Below are 16,172 nucleotides of genomic sequence, written 5' to 3'. Positions count from 1 at the left end.
ATATATAAAAGATGAAAAATTTCATATAGAATTAATAAGGAGGGGGTAGAGTCCGAACTATTCACATTTATAAGCTATGAAAAAGAGCCGTTGTCCAACGACTCTAACTGTAATTAACATTAAAAGAGAAAAACTAACTTTTGTAATTATTTTAGTCAGTCAGTCAACATGGGGTAAACTCTTACTCCACTCCCTCAAATTTCAATGGGTAATCAAGGAAAATCACAGTACTCGGTATAACGTCTCCGTTTCCGTTTCCGTTTCCGATGCCCAAAATCTCAGAGTGGGCTCCAGCTTTTCCCCACCACATCCCCGCCTATATATATATCTCAAGCAACCTTCCTTTCCTTTGCATGCCAGAGTAATCTCTCTCTGTCTCTCTCCAGTCTCAACCTCCTTGAAAAGCACTCCGCTCCTGCACTTTTTCCTGTTTCTGCTTCACAATCCCCACCCACAAACAGTTCTCTGGAAGAAAAATCTGACCCAAAAAGCACTGCACAAAACCATCTTTGGCAATATCAGAATCTCATAATAAGAAGACAAGACAAGACAAAACAAAACAAAACCAGCACAAAAATCTCTCCTTTTTGAACGACAATGGTCGACGTTGACCGGAGAATTACCGGTCTGAATCCTGCCCATGTTGCCGGTCTCCGCCGACTCTCTGCTCGTGCCGCGGCCTCTTCTGCCACTGCGTCCCTCCCTCTCCGCAACGGTCTCCTTTCGTTCTCTTCCCTGGCCGATAAGGTCATAACCCATCTTCGGAATTCCGGAATTCGGGTGCAACCTGGCCTCTCGGACGCCGAGTTTGCACGCGCAGAAGCGCAGTTCGGTTTCGCATTCCCTCCCGACCTCCGTGCCGTACTCTCTGCTGGATTGCCCGTCGGCCCAGGATTTCCTGACTGGAGAGCCTCTGGCGCTCGGCTCCATCTCCGCGCCTCGCTCGACCTCCCCATCGCAGCGATTTCCTTCCAGATCGCTAGAAACACTCTGTGGTCCAAGTCTTGGGGCCCCAGACCCGCCGACCCAGAAAAGGCTTTACGTGTTGCCCGGAATGCTCTAAAGAGAGCGCCCCTTTTGATTCCCATTTTTAACCATTGCTACATTCCTTGCAACCCGTGTTTAGCCGGAAATCCGACTTTCTTCGTCGACGAGAACCGGATCTTCTGCTGTGGTTTGGATCTCTCAGATTTCTTTGAGCGGGAATCTCTCTTTCGGAGCTCCGAGTCCGATCCTCAGGTTCTCAAAAGACAAAGATCCGTGAGCGAGAAATCGGCCGGGTCGTCCTCGAATTTCTCGCGAAGGAGCCTGGACACGGGCCTCGCATCAGCCGGAGCGAGAACACCACGATGGGTAGAGTTCTGGAGCGACGCAGCTGTCGATCGTCGCCGGAGGAACTCATCTTCGTCGTCTTCCTCATCACCGGAACGGTTCTTTGAGATGCCCAGGTCCGAAATCCCGAAATGGGTCGAGGAATACATCGAACAAATAGGATCCGTTTTGAGAGCGGGCGGGTGGAGCGAATCGGATATATCCGAAATCGCACAAGTATCAGCCTCTGGATTCTTCGAAGGAGGAGAGATGATTTTATTAGATAATCAAGCGATTCTGGATGCTCTACTCCTGAAAGCGGACCGATTCTCTGATTTGCTCCGGAAATCCGGGTGGAGCTCCGAGGAGGTGTCCGATGCGTTGGGTTTCGATTATCGACCGGAGAAGGAGAAGAAACCGGTAAAGAAGCTGTCCCCAGAGCTCGTGGAAAGAATAGGGAAACTGGCTGAATCGGTATCCCGGTCATGAGATGAGTCAATCCGGTTCTTTTCCTCTTTTATCTTTTTTCGTTTTTGGGGGTTTTATTTTCTTTTTTCAAAAAAATTAAAGCCTCGGGATTTGATTTTTCATCGTTGGGAGAAAAAAAGAAAAAAAAACGAGGAAACGCGTTGTTGTACTATGAGACATAGCGTGTAAAAGATCAAAGTGTTGTTTATTGTTATTTTTATAGCAATTTGATAATTGTTTTTATATGTAATATAACATAATAAAACTAATATATATATATTTATATATATCTATGTTTTCATTTGTATATTCCCTTCTTTAATTTCCGTTTTGAATCGAATATAAGGATTAAAGCTTTATGGATTCTGGGATTTTAAATTCATCTAAATTTATTGTTATAATTTTTTTGAATTCTAATATAAAATATAATAAATAATTTAATTTTTAAAATTTTAAAATAATAATAATATTAAAAATAATATTTTAATAATATTTTATCATTCTAATTCAATTCAATTTATTTTAACATTTAAAAGTTTGGACTCAAATAAAAAACGGTGGAGGCTCTATAATTGTTATTAGTTTTCTTTTTACAAGAAATATTATGGAAATGAAAAGTGGTGGTCGTTGAGGAAGTCTCTTGTTTCGAGAGGGAGAGGGAGAGGGAGAGGGATATTTTTTATTTTATTTTTTATCCTTTTCTCTCTACCTTGGAATTGGGGAAAAGATAGGGGTGGTTGATATGCCGGAGGAAATCTGACACAGAAAACCTTCTCACCTTGGGATGATTTTAAGGAATTTCATCTAGTACGATGTTATAAATTAATTAAAATTAATATTTACTAAAGTAAATTACTAAATTGTATATGATACATCGTGATGGAATAAAAATACCATATTATTCGTATTTTAAAAATATTAATAATTTAAAAATTATTCTACGCAGCAATTTTACATCATATTTAGTAGTATAAGGCTGTCGACTTTGGAGTGAAAGTTATGGTTTATTGAAGTGGCAGTGTGGATGGAAATGATGTTGGGCAGGCGGGTCCAAAGGGCAGGGCTCGTACTTAGAGATGGGGATGGTTTGGAGGGTTGTGGCCGGTTTGCAAAAGTGTGTGGAGAGCTTCCACACCTTTTTTTTTTTTTTCCCCCTATGATTTGTTTGGTATCTCTGATGTGAGGGTGGATGAGTAGTACTTTGGAGATTTTATTTGTTTTTGGGTTCAATCAAAGCTCATTTTGAACACATTTGGGGCTAGGAAGGGAGGCATCATCTTGTTTAGGTAGGGTCCTCATGTGGATGAGGAACTATGTGTAAAATAGAGACAGATTTTTAAAAATTTAATGTGGGGATTAGTTTAGAAAAATGGGTTTCAAAGTGGTTATGGTCTGTGATTTGGCTTTCAAAGTTTAGACAAGTTGTTGTTAGCTTGCAATTTTAGGTTGCTTCATTGATGCAATAATTTCCTCTTCTTTGGGTTGGAACTTCAACATAAAGACACTTCCAATGCCCAATAATTGAGCTGAAATTTATGAATTCTCTGAAAAATTACCTATATTTTTACCTATATAGGTAAGTGAATAATAAGAAAAGAGCACTTGTACAAAATAGAAGAACAGTGAGTTTTTTTTTACACCATTTCGTATTAATTCTGCGAAATGTCTGTGTTTTTATCATTTGTGATTAGAAAAAGAGCCTGAAATATAGGCTTTCAAATACAACCGTTCATTAGATAGATTAATTCAGGTTGATGATGACATTGGGAGTCTTCTTTGAAATGATATAATATATTTGTTCCTAAAGTCATGCATTTCATCAAGTTTGTGTGCAATAAATCCATAATAAATGAAAAAATTAAATCAATCATCTATAAATAGATATGAATTTAGAACCCATCATACAGGAACAATCATAATATCTATAAAAATACGTATAACTAATAGTTTTTTTTTCCTTATATGGTATGAACCACAAGGTTAAAGTTAAGAGCAGCGATATACGTACGATCATTTTCATGACATTTTATATAATGAGATCATTTTTATGTCATTCTTATGCACTATGTTTAAAAAATGCAAGAAAATCTAAAATTTATATTATGAAATCAATTTTTAATAATAGACAATTTTTTTTCTTTTAAATAGAGTACGTGAGATTTACACAGTAAATCTAAGATGGTCTTCAACCTTGCTCTCATTTAAAATTTAATAAATAATTATATGTGTATCATTTAAACTTAGGTTTCCTAAATCACAAAAAGTTTTGAAACTCCTTAAGTAAAATATAGAGATTCTAACGTTGAAGCACATTAATTTGTCTCTTCCGTGCAAGATTGGTGTCGGGTTTGTGACCCTTTTTAATTGATGAACAGCAATAATTGGGCTGACAGATAGCATTTTAATAAAAAGATAATTAAGATATTATTATGTAAAATATTATAAAAAATAACGTATATTTATCATTTTTCTAAAGAGTAAGAACAATTCTAAAAAAATAAATAAACTCTTACAAAAAAAAATAATAATTATAAAATTGACAGTTGCTGCAACGGTCACTGCCACCACCGCCCCCATCTTACCGTTACCGTTGCTCTTGTCACCACCGAATCCCCACTGCCCCGCATTCACATCCTTCACGTGTAGGCACCGCATCCCTCGCACGTGCCAATGATGTATACGCATACAATATTAATGCAACATGATGGGCCCCCAGTTGGATTTAAATATGGGCATGGGCTTCCCCTCTTGACTCGCTGGTGTGTCTGTAGGTCTTTACATATGAGGGCGCACCTGATTGGACAGCTTTTTCAGAAGGAATTTGTGGAAGGAAAATGCGGATATGACCAGAAAACAAGTAATTCATCTTTATCTATAGAAAAATGAAAATGATCTGTATAGTATCATAGTATACTTTTGAAAAAAAAAAAATCAATTTCTCAGTCTATTTTTTTAAAATGGATTGTGTAGAACTTGCATATTATAGGATTGTATATGGATTATTCGAAAAAGCCCATCATCGATCATACGTTAACCTGCTCTGATACTACTATATAGAAACACTCATTTCTCATCATAAAAAACCTAATAAGAGGAGTGAGATAACTCCTTATAAAGTCTAGAATGAATTTGTCCTTAAACCGTGTGGGACTTCACAACAGAAATCAACATCATTGGAGTGAATCCAACTATGATGAGAAAGTATTGATATTTTAATTTTTTTTTTTTTCATTACTGTAGTGAGTCTGGTAACAAGTGCATTGACAGACTGAACTTGCAAACGTTTCTTTACATGATTCGAACTCAAGAAGGCTCAGGACATATAAAATATATAGAATCACAGGCTGAGATTGAGAGAGCTGGCTGTAAAAGTAGTACAAAACATTGAGGTTTGTCTTTTGTGTGGGATGGTGGGGGCGGGCAAGTTTGTGCTGATGAAAGGGTCGGTCGTTTCTGATTGAACTCAAGAAGTGAGAGGGGGGGGGCAGAATGTCTGTGTCTGTCTAGAAAGTGCTGCTACTTTTGTCATGCAAATGGAGACAGAAGGAGCTGGGTTTGCAAGTTAATGCATGAGAGATAACAAGTGGAGGGTGATTCAAAGGTTTTTGAGGACATTTCTAAGATGACTTTGGATTGAGACCACACACGTTGACATTAGGGGAGGAAGTGTCCTGGACTCTTCTGCCTCTGTTTTTGCTACAGAAAACTCTGCTGATTGTTTTAAATTTGTACATTATTATAGGGGCTAGGTGTTGCAATATTGTCAATGGAGTCACGTGGTTTGGTTTGGTATTTAGTCTTTTTATCACATGGCGATCCGAAACAAAAAATCATCCATGTTGGAAAAACACAGGAAGGAAAAAAAGGGAAAAATATGTATTGTTAGTTCATAATCATGCGGTATATACAACAATAAGAAACTAGGTAGGCAAGAGAGTACATAAAATTGATATTATCCCATAAATGAGAATCTGATGGGGCTATTTCTCACCAAAACCAAGCCAGCAAATGTTGTTAAACACTAATGATTACAGAAAGCTGAGACCCTTTAGTACTGAATTATGGCTAGAAGTTTCCCAGAAAAGGTGGGTTGGAATCGCCATTAGAGTTTTCCTTTGTTGGGTTCTTATTGTGATGCAACCTTAAATATCATACCTAGGTTAATTCTCTGCATTTTGTCGTTCATGACCACCTATGGCTATTACACAATTTTATTACCGACCTTTTTTATTCTGAACAGCATTAAGCATACTACAAGTCTACTTTTTCTTTTCTTTTTTTCTGTCTTCTTGAGGTCCATTGGGTCGGGAACAAAGCGAGTATTCCAGTCATATCTAACAAGTGAAGAAGTACAGAGATATAAAGAAGAAAAGATAAGCATCTACAACACAATCACAATGTGTACAGGCAAGTAATATACGCGGTGGGGTCTCCCTAAATTATTGTCAAGCCTGTCAATTTCACAACAGTATAACAGCGGGAACTTTCCCAGGATCCAAAGACAGCAATTCATGAGTAATGCTCTCTCCACTCTTGCAAATGCAGCAGATTTACATCGCAGTGCCGCTCCCAATAAATGCTGTACAATTTCTGTATAAACTAATAGAGGAACTTGAGATTTTTCATACTGTCTGCAGAAGTCCACTCTCTGCAATCTTTGGAGAAGACCTCATTACCTTAACCCGAAATGCTGCCTGCATATTACTTGGCTGGTTAGACGATAACAATAACTCCAAAGCATATTATTGCCACTTTAAGAAAGTAAGAGCACATTTGAAATACAAACAACAGAATCATATGATAACAGAAGAAGGAAAAAAGCGCCTTAGACTAATTATTTTCAAAGCTGGCTTATTAGCAGATAAACACCATGTAAAATCAATAACATTTTTTCCCGAGAAAAATAATGAGGGCAAATTAGAACCCACATTCTGCAGGGTCGAAGATCATACTTCTGATACAAAATTGAAACTGAAAGAAGATAAAAGGAGAAACAGTCACAAAGGCAAACTTGACATTTCATTTTGCAAGACCTACTTGTAATTTAACTCTCCCCTGATATTTTGGACTGATATATACATGTGCATTTTGTGACTACATTAATATAAACCATAAGCGATAATATGCTATTTACCGTGTAAACTTGCAACAATTGTTTCTACTTCTTCCTGTAAAATGGGTGGGTATGGTTTAAATCACTTTGGCTCAGAGAAAATGCATGAAAGTGGGTGGAAGAACTGAATAATGACTGATCAGTGACTGGACAAGACAAAGATTTAACTATGGCTGGCAGCAGATTCAGAGATGGGCTTGGCTTGTCTTTAGCTAATTTTGAAACTCATATAAGACTGCATAAGAAACGAGATATACATAAGCCTCCAAACACCCCGCCCAAAAAAAACAAAAAAAAGGAAAAAGAAAGAAGAAGAAGAAGAGCATAGATTTCATATGGAACTTATTGGTTATGTAGTGCTCATGTCCAACATGCACCTCATCCAAATTCAACTGACATTATATTATATTCATTAAAATTCATGCAGCAAACTCCAATACAGTGATGATTTACCACCTTCTTATCAGAACCAAACTCGATGACATCCGATGGACGGAAACGGGTAGGAAAGTTTGGAGGGAGCCGATAGCGTCTCTCCTCATTACTACACACGTACAGAGAATAAAATTAGATATGTTGTATAAACTGATGACAAAACAAATTGTCCCCTGCTTTCCATTACTTACTCTGTGATCCAGGTACCATATTCACTTCTCAAGTCAGTCAAGAAGAAGGCACCATCCTTGTAGCTAACACGTGCATGCATTTCAGAAACCTGAAAGAAAATACTTGTTATTTAACCTTGAACACAAAAAGAGGAGGAAGCAGGTTCTTTTCCAGCTAATAAAGTAAAACCAGTGAAGTAGGCAACCGGCAATGTCACCTGTGGCAAAGATATTGCTATTGATGTCCCTGGGTCCTCATGTGCTACGCTCCTGCAACCAAAATAATACATAAGAACGCTTGACTTTTATGAGGAGAAAAGATTAGTATATCATGGGTGATAGAAGATAGAAGAGAATATAACAAAAAAAAGTTAGTGCACGGGGTAGGATTGTCTATAAATTATATGATTCATACTTAATTCAAGAACAGGAAAAGTAGCTCAACTGATGAGGACTTGTTTTTGATACATCCGAAGACCAGGTTTTATCATCAAATAAAAGATAAATAGGTTTCATCCAAAAGCTTCATACCCAATAATGAAAGGCCTGTTCTCATCTCTGCTTAAACAAATAGGCTGTGAAGGGCCATTTTGATTTCCACATGGTAACAAAAACCACCTGCAAACAAAGATGATAAACATGAACCCCAATGATCAATGCATGTATGCATCAAGAAGAAGATATGTCATGGAATGAAATTCATAAATACTAGGGTTTTGGACATACTCTCCATTAATGGCCCGCTCCAATGCCTCATCATCAGAAAACCATCTGCGTAACTGGTCATTTGCCTTCACAAAAGATTAACCACATATCAGTATCCAGATGATGACAGAATCCATTACTTTTGATCACAAAATGGAATGGGATAGATGTGTTTATGAAGTGACACAAAGTGAAGAAGTACACAATACTGTTACTTAAGCAACATACTTTGTCTGAAAGTCTGCAACATGCCGGTCTTCCTTCAAGTTTTGAGCTGCAAATGAAAATATAGTTTGTTGAAAATGAGATGATACAGAGAAAATTTCAATTGCAGCAACTGGTCGTTTTTATAAATCATGTTTCTTATTCTCCGGTTAAATTGAAATTTGAACTGTGGAAATTTGGAAATGCACTTTTTTTTTTTCAGTGCTTACGATGGTCAGTATTCCCATATGCTTACCATCAGCCTTGATTTCTAGCGTGCATATCATATATATGCATCGAGTATGGAAGTTTAAAAGTTGGAACGAGTGTGTATATAAGAAATTAATAATCCCCCGAAAAATTATTTTGTGACATCAAAAACTTAGGAAGAATCTGCATAAAACAATAGATTTAATATGTGGAATTACTATTTTTTTAAAACAAGGAAACAGCTTGAGCATAATAGAAGACAGGGTTTTAGATCTTACCTGTTACCACCTAAGACCCAACTTAACATCAAGGGCATTGCCAAGTCAATAAAAAATCTCCCACCAACTCTCCCTGGATGTGGAATCCTAAACTTTGTCAAAAACTGCAAATAGGTTTGTAAGCATTGTGAATATCCACACAGCATACCAACTGCAACATCAAGCTCATTTTGGTTTTTGTTGTTAGTTGTGAGACTGAATAGAAAGCCTACCGATAATGGACCAAGTCCTACACCCAGATAAGCCTTGTAAGTTGTAGCCATCAATGCAGCCATTCTCGCCATTCCATGAATAATGGCGACTCGTAGTCTCCTAGATTCCTCATATCTAGGGGACCCAAAAAAGGGCGGTGTGACATAAAAAAGAGTACGTCATTCGATTTAAATGTTATATAAGAAACTATATGCCAGCCAAAATTTAAACAACAAATATTGAGATCAATAAATTTTTTCCTGTGAATAATTCTGATATGATGGGCGTTTTATTAAGTCAACTCGACTCGACTCAACTAAACAAAAACCCAACAGTGTGATTTCAAGCGTTTTGCGGTTTATCCCAAATGGGTAGCACAGTCGCCAAGAACGATGACTTCATGAAGATAAGATCACTAGTTAGATTCCTATCCTCCCCCGCTTTACATTCATCCACTTAAAAAATTGGGTTCCGCCTATACCTGTTTTAGAGTTTCATCATTCACTTTTGAAAATTTTGCTAGGAAAATGGCATACTACCTCTTTAGAGAAGAAACAATATCAATCGGAGTTCCTTGTTCAATGCTTTGTCTCCATGCTTTATCGAGTTCCAATGCGAGTTGATAACTATCCTGTCATAATGACATAAATGGTTTAAACAAATCTTATCTCTCCCTTCATATGGATTCGCATAAAAGAGGCTCCATGTCCATTTGAGGAACTAATAAAAGCTTAATGATATTGTTTATTTAAATATTCTACAATTAAGAAAATCTGAAAAAATTTAGAAAATGAAAAAGAGGAAGGACAAGAAGAAAATGCTTATTATCTCACATGATATAGGCAATACAAAGCTCCAGCCGATGAATTGTGATATAACTCTAACCCAGGATAATCATTAACCGAAATGGGATCAAAATGTACCAAATCAAAGATAGCAAGGAATACCTCAATAGCCATGCATCCCCCTTGACCCAAATTTGGCTGCATAGCATGTACAGAATCCCCAAGCAAGGTCACACGACCCTTTCCCCAAGTTAAAATTGGTGTGCGATCAAATATGTCACGTCGAAGAATTGCATCTTCATCTGTGGCAAGTATCAGATCTATCACATTATCACACCAGCCCCCAAATATTTCAAGCAATCTTTCCTTTTTACCTGCACGTTGTACAACACTAAGAATTAGCAAGTAAAACAAAGTTTTCTGTACCCTTTTTTCCTCCCCTTTTCCGGCAAATGATCAGTAATAATCCCTCCATTTCAATAAATATGAAAGTTCACAAATGAGACCAGGGAGACTAGGTTCAATTTTGAATAATGCAGGATCAAGTTTAAGCATAATACCGGAAGCTAAATGAACAAATGCTTATATTTTTGGTAGACAGACCAAAAAAGAAAACCTCTTATTTATTATTAGACATATTAGACACAGGGAGACTTAAATTGCATAATTCCAGCCTATTTATTCCCCCACTATCTAAGGTTGGTCACTGGTTATAGCAGAATTTTCTTGATAAGACCTATTTTCAGGGCATGATTCTGCGTTATCATTTCTTGAGCTTCAATGCACCTCATACCTATATGGGTCACGCTATTATAAATGATACTAAACTAACACGTACCTTAAAGCATTACTAAGTACAATTGAATAATTAACACGGAAGGACAAGGAAGATTGGGGGGATCCTCCACCAACCACATTAATGATATGAAATGGAAACTAACTAGACAAACACTTGGTAATTTATTACTAATTTATATATTTACTGCAAACACATTCATTTGTGGGTATTCTCTTTTTGGGGTGATTACAAAAAAGTCAGTTCATTTATATGCATGAAAATTCCCTGTTCACAACCACACAGATTGCTATACTTTCACTTCTATTTCCTGATTAGTCTGAAGAGCTCAAGTATCTAAAGAATATATACCACGAGGGCCATCAACACCACCAGGTGGCTCCTTGTAAAATCCATACCACTGCATCTTTCCTGCACCCACATCTGAAGAAACGAAGTATTGTTTGTGTCCCAGAAATACTCGGTACCTTCAGAGGAGAAGGATAACTATAAACCTCTATGCATGATACAAATTTATAAAAAAATTATGACGAAAAATGGTCTAAATGCATGTTTTAATCATTAAAAGGTATAACTAAATGAACTAGTATAGAGAGCAAATATGTAATTCAAATAAAATGAAACATACCCAACGGATTCAATGTCAGCAGGCACAAAATCTGCAATACCAGTATAACAAGTGTAGCCCGAGTAAATCGCTTCCGTGGATCCAAATAAGTTCTTTCTCACCTATTGAAAAGAAAAATATTATCTACAATGTTGACCATCAGACTTCCAACCAGTGGTGCAAATAACGTGTCCCAATGTTTGGAGTAGAAATTAACCTTTTAAGGAGCTGGTAGTGACACCAGAAATCACCGGAAAAAGTTCATGGGCCAGGTGATTGTGACCAATTGGTAACTGAGCTTTTACAATAAGATATCTTGCCATACATCTTGACAGATATCATGATCTCTTTGAAAATAATATACTTCCTTTTATATTACTATATATAAAAAGGACTATATTTAAAGGAAGAGAGAATGCATTATACTAAACAATGCCTAATAAATGAAGAGGCTTTACATACAGGGTGCAGAATGCTACCTTCGACCATATACCATCAGCTCCAACCAGAAGATCACCTTCATGACACTGTCCATTCTCAAGAACCACGGTGACCTAAACTTGGGATGTAGAGCAAGAAAACAATAAAATGTCAACATCTAAGATATGGAAGAAACAGTAGTATGTAGGCATCTATTGATCATATGCATATCCCATAAAGAAAGGAACTAAAAACTGGAAAATAACTTCCTATTTAACACATTTCTTGATAATATTACAAGCGAAGCACAATCTCCAGCCAGTTAACAGCTAATTACCTTATCTCCATTATCCTCAAATTTGACAACATTGCTGTCATTTATAATGACATCTTCCCCAACCGCACGAGCAAGAATTTGTTGCAAGGTCATTCGGCTTATAACTCTCGTGACAGGAAGCCCCCGTTCTGCTGCAGGAGTGAATGTGTCAAACTTGATGTACCTGATACCCAACTTCATATTAGTTAATGCAAGAAAATTTGGAAGTTTCTCACAATAGTAATCTCGAAAACTACAATTATCCTACATATACAACAAATTAAGTTAAATTGAAAACTCATACTTCAGGATTATATTGGAACCAATCACTAATCTGACTGAGTATTAGAGCATTCAAGTATGTCTCTGTGCAAGGTCTGCTTTCAACTACTTTATTTCACCAATGTTGGATTGGTCCAATGTAAAGATCATTTTCTGCCCAGGTGTTTTTTTTCTTCTCCTAAATGCGGTTCAACCATATCATGAGTGCTACTCCTTTCAGGTACAATGTATGCTTCCTTTTTCCTCTCTTGGGTACAGGTCATGGAATATCAAACTGTTTGAGAGGAGAACTCTAAATTTAGTTCTCCTAGAACACATAACATTTGATATTGTCAAGAGAATTTACATGTTTTTATTTATATATTTTTTTTTTACAATAACTACGTTGGGCAACAAATACATCGTTGTGCTTGCTGGCTGTTAAATAATCATCAGGACTCACCCCAACTAGTTTGCTGCATTATATTCGCATGGATTAAATTATCCATGAAACGCCTTTCCATACAAACGGGTACAGTTGCAGGTAACTGATCTGAGGCATGAACTTCAGTTCCATAGCTTCATTAATTAAATTTGAGAGAATGCCTATGTTAACAGATTACAATGATCCAACAAGCTACACAATGAACTATCTGAAAAATACTCGTGAAAAAGGTTTTAAAAGTACAGCATATATACTTGGTTTACGATCACTTCAAACCAGAAGTGCAGCCTGCAAAATCACTATCTACTGCATCAATTACGTCACCCATTTAATCTAACCCAACCCTTTGAACTACCTGTACATCACAAAATTACAAGAAATTTAAGCACTTCCATGTAGATTGTAGCTTGAATAGAGAAATAAATATGCTATAATAACTCTGGTTCTCAGAAGCATTATAGCACCCGCGAGCCTTTTGGGCTCATGGAACCTAAACTCCAGAGGAGACTAGCATAGCAACCTACCGCCAGAGTCTCCCACTTAAATTGCAGTTTGATCCAAGGGAGAATCCAACCTGTGACATGGGTTCATGCAAAGTAACTTGGAACGCTAAGGGTCCAAGTCTACATCTTATGCAAAGCCACATCCGTGGACCCCCAGTTTTATAAGTTTCTGAAACCAAACAGTCACCGAAAATAGCTAAGAAGTTAAAAGAAATGAATTTTTTTCTGAGAGTTCAATACTTCACGAACATGCAATAACTTCTCAAATTCTTTTGATAGACATAAAAACTATTCGCTACACAAACTTTAAGAATCGAACATATAACACTAGAAAACTACATGCAAACCCATAGTTTTAAACAGCTTACCAATTGCCAGAAATCCCATCAACCAGTCCATTAATTCTATCCCCAGTGATGCATCCAACCTTCATAACCTCGTCAGCAACCTCCAAATCAATAGCTTCCAAAGCAGCCAATGCATTACTCTGTACCTGAATTGGACCTCTGTACTGTCCCTCTCCTCTAATAGCACTCAAATCCTTCTCAAACACCACCACCTCAAACCCCTTCCTCTTCGCCGCCAACGCAAAAACTAGGCCACCGATCCCACCTCCAGCCACAAGTATCCGAAGCTTCTTTCGTGGCTTGCCATCTCTTTGTATTGGAGGTGACACAGTGGGGGCCTCTGCCACTTTGGCTTTCACCAGATCCAGCTTCTGCTTGCGCTTTCTGGTATTGAAGTAATAGTTACTGTGCGTATCAGGCGGGAATTCTACTGGAAAGTCCTTGGAAACCAGAACTGGGAAGTGGGTTCTTGAGAAAACTGTGGTGGAGGGGTTGACGGAGTTATAAAGCAAAGTGGAAGCCATTGTTTCTTGGGAAAGAAAGACTTGAGGTCTGTGTCTGTGTTTGAGAACAGAGAAACAAGCAGCGGAATGAGGACCGAAGAGAAGGGGAGGGTCGACTCGAGAGAGTATGTGAGCGGGCGCACGCGTGTGGGGTAGCAAAGATTAGGAGCCAATCCCAGAATTTAACGCCAAGAATCATAGTGTGGCAATAGTGGAGGATTCGAAAGCCAGGTGGCTGTTCTTGGTCCCCTTGTCCCCGCTGTATAAATCTGCTGTGGAGGAAAAATCTTGCCAGAATTCTGTGGTGGAGTGCGGCTTTATTTTTTTTTTTTTTTGGCAAGCTTTCATATCTCGAGGAAAGATTCTCCGATAAAATATTTATACTGTTACTTTCGTTAGATGGGAGGGAAATGTTCTTCTTTCATTTATCGTAATTTATTATCCAATTTATCTTATAAATATTTTAGTTATAAAAATAAATTAAGTAACTTGATGTGATATATTAAATTATAAAATTATTTTTATTATAAGATAGATCTAACGTATCGTATATAGTCACGTCAGTTTATAAATTTATTAATAAAACCCACTTTTTTTTCAAAAATCTTACACAAAACTTGTCTAAACTTATACCTAACATACTTATTACTTAAATACCTAATCATATTTACAAAATGTGTCACATTCATTGTATAATTAAAAAAAAATAGAATACAAAATAAAAGTAGTAGCGTTGTTGTTATTACTTGGGTTTTTAAAAAAAAAAAATGTGGCTCATGGGTTTTGTTTTGGTTTTTGCATTAAAAAGAAAGGCAACAATAAGTTCGTATCCTGTTTAGAGGTGATCATAATAATATCTTATATTTTATATTTGACCTCAACCATTCACATACACGGATTTGAGCCATACCCTATTCTTATGATCCTCACTAAAATGTAATGGACTTAGTGGTATTAAGTGATAGATAAAGATCACAGAAATACGTTAATTTATAAATTTATTTTTATGATATCTCTTTATAAACAAATTATTTCTCTAATAAACAATATCAATCATCTTGCAAACAAAATTGAGATGGTTGTCATATTTTAAGTTAATTTGGATCCCTAAAAGATGCGCATGAATAGTTGGAAGGGCTGAGTGATATCACTGAAAAGAGTGGACATTGACTAGATCAAGCACAAGTTCATGATCAATGCATTTTATAAAGAGAACTGTTAGATATATAAAAATATTATATAAAAGTAAATTTATAAATTGACGTGACTTCATGTGATGTGTTAGATCTATTTTATTTTAAAAATAAATTTATAATCTGATGTACTGTATTAAATTACGTTAATTTATAAATTTATTTTTATGCAATCTTTTTGTGATTAAAATATCTTTTACAAAACATCACACCCAACAGAAAACTTCACATATCAGTGTCAATCGTGAATGACTAAAATCCTATATGATGTAATGTAGTCAATAATTTAAGGAACATATAACATGTCTTGCTTTGTAGCATTTTGGTATTCATTTCATAATTCATCACAAAACATTGAACCAAGTATGTTGCTTTTAAAGGGCGGTGGTGGTGGTGGAAATGTTATCAGCCTGTGATAGTGTTTGACCCCAATAAAGGACAATTTGATTGGTTACAGTGGGACCCAATTAGGTCAGAGTTTTAGAATTTTCCTAATACGTGGCATGTGCTAGGGGTTTAACAGCCTGGCCCACGTTATCCACATTCAGGTGCCCTTGTGACCAATAAAATAAAATAAAAATAAATAAATAGTGGGCTTCGTTGCTATTGACGTGTTGAACACCCTGAGTCGGAACTCCACTAATTCTGATTGTTGTAATACGTGTCCAGTCCTAGCACTTTTAAATTTCCAAGGAGATGAGTGCCATACACACTAACGTTAGAGGAAGGGCTGAAGAAGCAACCTATACTCGTCACAAATTATTATTATTATTATTATTATTATTATTATTATTCACCATAACAAGAAAATATCAAGATCACTATCAAATATCGAGAGATTATTCTGTAGTTACAATGAATTAATTTTTCAGATGAATGATTGGGAATATATGATCATTTAAAGACAAAT

General features: G+C 36.6%; 2 protein-coding genes across 2 annotated transcripts; one reads left to right on the top strand and one right to left on the bottom strand.

The window, feature by feature from the left end:
- The first annotated feature begins 321 nt into the window (after positions 1 to 321).
- On the top strand, positions 322 to 2,007 carry LOC109009083. The gene has a single exon (XM_018989431.2). The coding sequence runs from the start codon at positions 598 to 600 to the stop codon at positions 1,798 to 1,800; it is 1,203 nt and encodes a 400-aa protein (XP_018844976.1). The 5' UTR covers positions 322 to 597; the 3' UTR covers positions 1,801 to 2,007.
- A 4,085-nt stretch (positions 2,008 to 6,092) lies between these two features.
- On the bottom strand, positions 6,093 to 14,291 carry LOC109009082 (zeaxanthin epoxidase, chloroplastic). The gene is made up of 16 exons (XM_018989429.2): positions 13,588 to 14,291; positions 12,032 to 12,194; positions 11,754 to 11,828; positions 11,296 to 11,396; positions 11,019 to 11,134; positions 10,034 to 10,245; positions 9,626 to 9,717; positions 9,107 to 9,221; positions 8,895 to 8,998; positions 8,431 to 8,476; positions 8,224 to 8,288; positions 8,029 to 8,115; positions 7,716 to 7,767; positions 7,519 to 7,607; positions 7,349 to 7,436; positions 6,093 to 6,473 (listed from the first exon to the last, which is right to left on the bottom strand). The coding sequence occupies exons 1-16, from the start codon at positions 14,088 to 14,090 to the stop codon at positions 6,402 to 6,404; spliced, it is 1,980 nt and encodes a 659-aa protein (XP_018844974.1). The 5' UTR covers positions 14,091 to 14,291; the 3' UTR covers positions 6,093 to 6,401.
- Between the last annotated feature and the right edge of the window lie 1,881 nt (positions 14,292 to 16,172).

This window comes from Juglans regia, chromosome 7 (genome assembly GCF_001411555.2).
Source record: "Juglans regia cultivar Chandler chromosome 7, Walnut 2.0, whole genome shotgun sequence".
Classification (NCBI taxonomy): Eukaryota; Viridiplantae; Streptophyta; class Magnoliopsida; order Fagales; family Juglandaceae; genus Juglans; species Juglans regia.
Note: the sequence above shows the minus strand (reverse complement) of the source record. Positions and strands in the feature narration are given on the sequence as shown.